Below are 8,016 nucleotides of genomic sequence, written 5' to 3'. Positions count from 1 at the left end.
TTGGGACACTGCCAAAAGCCTTTCATAGAATCATGGGATAGAAAAGGTTGGAAGGGACCTCTGGAGGTCATCTGGCCCGATCCCCCTGCTCAAGTAGGGCCACACAGAGCACTTTTCTCCAGCTGTATCACATATCTTCTTCCTGCAGCAGCAGAAAACAGGAGAGATACACAATCCCATAGCTTAGGTCTGTTGTATAGAATGACGATGGTCATGGAAAGTGATCTAATGTCCATAGCTTATTTAATGAATAAGGTTTTGTGGTTTCAAGATTAGAGAAAGACATTGAGATCTCAAAGACCATCTGCTTTGAGAGGTTTTAGAGGTCCCAGTTTTTAAGTAGCAATGGCTTATTTTGATTCAATTCCTATGCAGGAGTCAACAGTAAAAAAGCAAAGGAGTAGATTTTCATATAAACATTGATCTTTTTGAAGCACAGTCATGTAAGAGTACTACAAAGCTGACCTGCTGCTCTGTTGAAGCACTAGTAGGTGTATTTATGAAGAAAGGTAGAAGTGCCTCAGCTCTCAGACGCTCAGGAATTGACAGACATTTGCTGTTTGTGAAGGGCAGAAAGGGAAGTCTTCAGGTGGGGATCCGTTCTGTGACATTATCCTCAAAACTCATATTGATGCTGAGATGAAACTCACTATAGAGCAGACAAGGAGTATCAGGAGGAATATCATTTGACCCTTCTACACAGAGCAAAGACAGTACATATACAGATGTACAGATGTACATCTACACATATCTAAATAGGAACTAAAACCAAAACCCAAAACTCAATGAAAGTACAAAGGAAAAATCTGAACAACATACAAAAAAGGATTTTTTTTCCATCAAGCCATCCTGCTGCCATCCAGCTTCATCAGCCCTGCTGTTTTAGCCCATGTGTTGATGCTAGGGGGCGTGGTATGCTGCACGGATTGTGGAACCCCTGATCTCCAGACCACCCAGTCAGATACATCTGAGGACTGTACTGCTTAAATGCTTTTTCTGAGAGACACGAGGGGCCCCAACTCTGGAACTGGTGGATTTCATCTCTATGCAAAACCAGAATCAAATTTAACACTAGCAGAAAACCCGCAATCAGAGATGAATGTTTAAATCCAATTGCAAATGCAGTTGTGTTTTCCTAAATATAAAGATAAAGCATTAGAAGGATTGGAAAAATTCATAATGCCATAGACCATTCTGCAGCTTCCAAAAAATTAATCTCACTTAAAACAAACAAAAAAAACCCAAAACCAGCCAAAAAAAAGAACCTCTTTTCTCTACGACATAAACATTGACTGATGAAAGTAGGATAGGTTTGGCAAAAAGATGGATGTGCCCCAAAGTTATCTTCTACAACTAGTTTTTGTATTAAAAAATTAAAGGGAGTTAAAAAGAGATCTATGGACATTTAACAAAATGTGAGTTTTCAAAGGAAAATATTTAACACTTAAAAATTGCAGCTTTACATATTGACAAAGATTGTTTATGAGCACAAGTCCAATGGCTTTAGAGAGGAGTCAGCAGAAATAAAATCTCAGAAATCTCAGGAAGGATTGGTATCTCTGTCTTGGCTGGCAACATTCAGCTCTCACGTGAACAGGTGAAACAATAAAAATGTGAATAAATACAAGCCATTATTTTTAGATGTCAAAGGTCACTAAATTGAGTTGATAAGACAACCATAAACCAAGCGCACACCAAACCTATGAACTTTGGGAGTTACTATATGAAAGCACCTGTACTACTCCGAAGAACTTAGCAAACTTTTTATAAGCCAAAAGGGCTGTTAGGAATCTGTAAATCTGATGCATGAATAAATAAGGGAATTAGATTTTTATTTCTTTATTAACATAACAATTTATTTATATTTTAAGACTACTGATGCTAAAATGCACTTTTTATATTAATCCACAGAATATATATGTCTATTCTTGTATTTTTGAGATTTATATTATTTAGTTCCTATTAAATGTTTGGTGTTCATAGATCACATACACGATACAGAATATCACTATCATTTAGCAGCAGGAGCTGTTTTTTTAAATGAAGGTGTTAAATTGTTGAAATCTAAGAAGAGCATGCTCAATTCTTCTTTTGCTGCTATGCAATCTTTTAAAACATTTGGGTTTTTTCTTACTATCTTCTTCAAGGCTTTAAATGTACAGGTAAGGATAAAAATCAGCATGTATTTTATTTTCCCTTTCCCAGTTCATGAATTTTACACTGAACAGCTACAAGGGAAATAGGAATTTATTTGTCTCACAGAAATATGACATTGTAGAAGTTAATAATTACTTTGACCCTTTGCACAGATTCTCCATTATGTTGCATTAAATGAAATATGATCTTCAGGATTTTTTTCAGTTAAAGTACTGATTTCATGTGTGACTGAATTTTGATTTAAGTAAAGACTATTCCTTATTTTGTGTTTTTTAAATTGTTATTAAGAACCTAAAGATGTTGTGTCTTAAATAAAAATAATCTTCTGTATAACAGCACCTTTATATTTCAGAGGAAATGGTTTCTTCAGAACTAATAAAAAAATTTACTTTCTACTCCTCTAATTCCTGCTGTGAAATTAAATGAAAATCTCCTGAAAGATGATACAGACCGCTTCAGTCACTACTGAAAATACAGAATCTAAATATTTATAAGGCCTTAAGATTTCAAGTCTGCAAACTCTAGAACTGGGTATGTCAGCATTTATTTATTTACTTTAGTTACTCTGAATATCAGCATAGAAGTGTGACAACAGCATACTTCTATCAACAGTAACGTTCAAATATTACTGCATATAGACAAGTGCATAAAATGTATTTGTGAAATCCTTTTCCTGATCACAGATTTCATTTACTTACAGTGCTGTGCTTCTGAATGGCTGGAAAGCATTGTAGAAAATGAAAAGTCAAACACAGAATTTGCTACCATTATTATATCCATGCATTTTAGGTGGGGAAAGCTTTAGAGGCTGTGTTGTCTTGCTGGCCATTGTATACTCAAGGATCAAAAGTAGTTAAAAAGATGAGAGTGAAGTGGACCAACACAGTGCTTGCCTGAATTGTTTCCACTTTTTTGCAAAGGATTAAGGGCTAGATCCAAAAACAAATTTAGATTCTTATCACAATGCCTAATTTCTATGTGTCTGCCCCTTCAAAGACCCATGAGAATCCCAAGCTTAGTGACCCTTTTTACATGTTCAGGGAGGGTTAAGTTACCAGTTGGTGACTGTGAGCCAAGGATGTTTTGGATGGCTATGGAACAGTCTCCAGAGAATTTCAGGCTCTGGTGATTTTGCTATTCACTCTCCACTATGCAAGGAAACTGAAGTATATCTTGTAATTGGGAAGTCCTCACTGAAGTACCTACTAAGCTAGGAATTTATTTGGTTGGCTTGCTACACCCTCCAGTTTTCAACAAACTTTCAGGGATGATAATCAAGCCACAGATAATTGCGTGCAGGCAGCCTTAGCCTCCTCCAGCTCTTATTTAGCTGTTTCAGATACTGTATTTCTTGACTGTCTCTCTGCTCAAGTCAAGTGCTTCTTGGTGGCACAGAAGATTGCAAATAACCCTTGCTCAAAATAACAATTGCCAATGACCCTTGCTCCATTACAGATGCAGCAAAGTAAAGCTGAGATTTTTCAAACAGCAGTAAGTACTAGTGGTGGGTTCCCATGGAAAAGATGAAGCTCGGACAGACCTTGAAGGCATTCCCATGCTGGGAAAAGAGGCAGACATCCTACCTCATACCCAAACACATCTTCTCACCTTCACCCCAGTTCTCTAAGCCTCCTTCTGCTGTATCCCGACTCTGCATGACAAACGTAGGAGCTCAGGACGCTCATGAATCAGGAGGTCAGCCAGGACCATGGTTGCTGGCTAATATAAATTAATCACCTGAAGTTCCTCTCTGAGAAAACCAGGCAGGCAGTTGGAGAGTCATCCACTCTTCCCCAAGAAAGGCAGGGTGAACCATTTCCTTGAAATACTCGCCTTTGTTGATCGACTGTGCAAAACCCCTCACTTGGGAGCTCAGGTAAGACACCGGTCTTTCACAAACCCACCAAACCAACTGAGGTACATCCACTGTGGACATTTTCCTTCAGCACTGAGTTAATCTAGAGTACTGGCAAAAGCAGTGGCATATGTTAACTTTTCATGGGAAGGCCCCGCACTGGTGGGCACCAGGTTTTTGGGGGCCAGCCCTGGCACCCCCACTGTCTCTGGGCTCCGCTCCTTGCTGGGCCTGACCCTGCCAGGGAACCACCGCGTGTGGGCTGGTGCCCACCGCAGCGCCCCATACCGCCCCTACTTCCAGAGTACACAGGCCAGCTCCCAAGTCTTCGGCGAAATTTTTTACTCCGATCTTTTTTTAAATAAACTATATTTATTTTTATTTTGGCAAACACTTGTGTGAGTTTGAGCCACGCGGGAGGGAGCACTCGCTGTGTCTCCCTTTACGCTTCTCCAGGGCGCGTTTCTTTATTATGACTGCCCGGGAGGCCGGGGGAACGCTGTTCCCTCTCGGGAGAACGGCGGGCGGGCGAGCACACCGGCAGGCGATATCCTCTGGCTGCCGGCCGGGCCCGAACGGCGGCCCCTACCGCCCGTGCCTCAGCACCGCCGCCCTCCCCTGCCGGCCCCGCCCGGCCCCGCCTCCCGGCAGCCCCCGCGCGCCTCCTGTCCTCGCGAGACTCCTAAATCTCGCGACAGCGGGGCGCCGCCATTTTACCTGCTTGCTCGCTTGCTCCGTCTGGCTCTGCGGCTGAGGGGAAGGGGGGTGGTGCGTTTCAGAGCCGCGCTCGGGGCCCGCCGCTTGTGGGGCCCGTCGCCCCCGCTGCCCTCCGCCCGCCGCTGAGGTGGGGGGGGGGAACTGTGGAGCGGCCGGACCGCGCTCCTGGCCAAGGAGCGGCGAGAGCGGGGCCCGCAGGGAGCAGCCGTTGCTCGGCTGGGTCCGCCCCCTTCGTGGCGCTGGGCCTCCGGCCCTGCCAGGCGGTCTCTGCCGAACCGGGAGGCGGCCGCGGTCTCGGCGGGTGGGGGGAGGTGCGGCGGGAGCCGGGGTCCCGGCCGGCGGGGCGGCGCGGACCCCGCCGCCGTTGTTGCTGCTGCTGCCGGGGAGGCGGGGGGCCCGGGCCGCTCTGAATGGTGGTTAAAATGATCATAGAAAACTTCGAGGCGCTGAAATCCTGGCTCAGCAAAACCTTGGAGCCCATGTGAGTAGCCGCGACCCTTCCTCTTTCTCCCGCCCCCTACAAAATAAACCTTCCCCTGGAAAAGACGGGGATCCTCAGGGGAGGGACTGCGCTGCCGGAGAGGCCCGTGAGGGCATCCCGGGAGATGCCCTCCCGGCGCCCTTCTCCCCCGGCCCGCTGTGAGGGAGCTGCGTCGTTCCCCCGTTCTCCCGGCGGCGTCCTCGGCTGGGAGGTAGGACCGTCTTTCTCCGGAGAATGCAGCTTCCCCCCCTAGCGACCGCCTTCGTCCTTCCCTTTGTAGCCCAGGGTAAGCGGGAGATAATGTGCCTGCGTGTGCAGCTCAGTGGTCCCCCCGCGCAGGCCAAGTTAATAATCACTGCCTGCCGCCTGTCCAGTGATGTTCTCTGAGAGAGCTCTGGTGCCATTGGTATGTTTTCCAGGATCCTGGGATCTTCCCAGTAGCGCTTTCCATAGACTCATCACACGTATTCTCGGTTGTTTAGAATATTTGATGCACTCTTGTTTCCCTCTCCCCAAATAAAAATTGCATCAGCAGAGCGGTTGGGAGTAGGAGCCCCAGAGAATAATTTGCCTATTTGTGAATACCTGCTTGGCCTCTAAGTATAACATTCATGTGAGTAATTGGGAGTCTTCTGCAAATAGTCAGTGTCTTCCTTCTCTGAGTAATGTTTTAGTGGAACTGAGATGTGAACTTGGTTTTCAAGGTTTCCATCTTCTGGAAGTATGGTGTCTACAGACGTTTTAGAGCAAAGCGTGCACTTGTCATTCTGAAACTCCATTTTAACATGTCTGAATTAAATTGCCCGAGCTTGATTTGAGTCAGTAGAACTAGAACTTAAAAATTAATTGTAGCATTAACTTTGCTTCTGAGGTGTTTGGCCACAGTCAATTTTACTCCGCTATCAAATGTGGGGGGGGGGAGTCTGCTTTATGGCTTTGGTAGCCATTAGTTATGTATATGTATGTATGTGTATAGTTTGTATCACTTATGCTGAAATGACTTGAAACAGTTATAAAAAACTGGGACATTTTTAAGCGAAACTTGTTTGAGGGGGGTGTGCACGCTTTTTTCCATAGGGCCTAATCCAAACCACCCTGAAATAGATGAGTCTTAAACTTAATTTCAGTGGATTTTGAATTAGGCCTACAGCAAATGACAGAGTGCCTTTACATAAAAGGTTTGACCCTTAAGACTGTGGTAGGATTATTTTATTTGCAACAAGAAATGCATCTTCTTCTAAAGGTGTAGTTTTGGGAAGGTGAATTAATCTTTCTCTTGGGTCAATGTAAGGTAATAGTAGTATAACAGAGCACATTGGTAAGGTAATACTATCTTATTTTTTATTTGGTAATAGAATACCAAAGTGCTTTGTGTTCTGTGGTAATAGATCCAGCTAGTCCTCTCGTGCAGAATGCTCCCTGTTATTCTCTGGATAGTTTTTTGCATGAGTATTCTGTTAATGGCAATCAGGAGTTCACTACCAGTATTTAGTGTGCTTGTCAGGAAGCTTGGAACAGACAATATTTAACTTTGGAAAATCATTTCCAGAATACATGTTGGTAATTTGAAGTAAGTCATGCACACTTAAGTCTCAGTTGGTTAGCAGCTGAAGATTGATATATTCGCTTCAAACAGCTTGCAAGGACCATTTTTAAGTTGTGTGGAATCTGAAACTGGAAATCCACTAGTGGCATTTACAGGAGGGCTTCAGCTGACTTCAAAATCCCTTTATTAAGTAAATAGGTTAGGTTCTTTGGATTTTGCAGATCTGTATCAAAAACTAATTTTTACAGTTTTCCTGCTCTTTCTAGAGTATTATGAATCAGGAGCTGAAGTTTTAACTTTCACCAGTGAATAATAAAAGTTTCTGTTCATAATGTAAGAAGTATCAAAAGTTTGCCAGATACAATTTAGCTGGAGGTCAGTATGGTTCATAAGTCTTTCCTTTCAAGCTGGGTTCGTTAGTGATCTGTAGTAGTAACATCTTACACTGGTAGCAAACTCAGGTTATTCCATGTTTCTCTATTTGTTTCAATATTGAACTGTGTTATCTGCTAGTGATAGTCAGCAGTTCAAGGGTGAAATCGGGATTTTCAGCTTTTGTGGTAAGTGCAATTTTCTGCTTTTTAGCACTAAAAGGACCAACATGTTTCTGTTAAATGTGGTGTGTGAGCAGTTCAAATGTAGTGGTTGTGCTGGAAAAATGTGTCATTGGGTAGGGAATTGCTGACCTGGAGGATGTTGAGTTCTCTGAATTTTTACCTTTGGGAGGAAATAAGCCAGCAGAGACAGTTAAATTAAGTTGTCATTCAGTTTTTCACAGTGCCCTGTGTAACTGCATTATTCCATTAAATGTTGGAATTGGTGGAGAAGTATTGTCATTTCCTAGCAGTCAGATACTCTTGGAGCTGCTTCTGATCTCAGCTATCTGAAATGTGTGCCTACAGCCTTAGCTTCAGGATGTATGAAAGTTTTAGTGTGCAGTTACTTCTAAAGAAATAACTGCTTTTGGTGCAGTACTAGTACAATGGGGCCATAGGTGCTGGTTATCTGGAGGTGTTACCATAGTTTGAAGATAATTTTTGACTTGTCTTTTCCTTTCAATGAAACAAAAATACTTGGCATTTTTTTTTTTAATCTCTTAGCTCTTTCAGAAACCTTTAGCTGCAAAATAGGCAGCTGAATTTCCTGACTAGACTGAGAAAGACACCACTGTATTAGATCATTATGGAGGAGTTGTCTTGGTAGTTTTAAGGGGAGAAGTGCATTTAAGAAGACAAATAAATTCTATAGACTTATATAGGT

At 43.1% G+C, this 8,016-nt stretch overlaps 1 protein-coding gene across 10 annotated transcripts in view; it reads left to right on the top strand.

Moving 5' to 3' along the window:
- Positions 1–4,716: 4,716 nt before the first annotated feature.
- RBM26 (RNA binding motif protein 26) overlaps positions 4,717–8,016 on the top strand; it is a 74,551-nt gene continuing 71,251 nt past the window's right edge. For 5 of the 10 annotated variants that reach the window (XR_008731124.1, XR_008731122.1, XR_008731123.1 and 2 more), the window contains exon 1: positions 4,717–5,210. Coding sequence is in view for 7 of the 10 variants with exons in the window: in XM_027801066.2 (XP_027656867.1) it covers positions 5,140–5,210 (71 nt within the window). In the remaining 3 variants the exon portion in view is untranslated. The remainder of the gene's footprint in view (positions 5,211–8,016) is intronic. The other 5 variants (XM_014277533.3, XM_005436205.3, XM_014277532.3 and 2 more) reach the window with 1 other exon arrangement.

Source organism: Falco cherrug, chromosome 2 (genome assembly GCF_023634085.1).
Source record: "Falco cherrug isolate bFalChe1 chromosome 2, bFalChe1.pri, whole genome shotgun sequence".
NCBI lineage: Eukaryota > Metazoa > Chordata > Aves > Falconiformes > Falconidae > Falco > Falco cherrug.
Note: the sequence above shows the minus strand (reverse complement) of the source record. Positions and strands in the feature narration are given on the sequence as shown.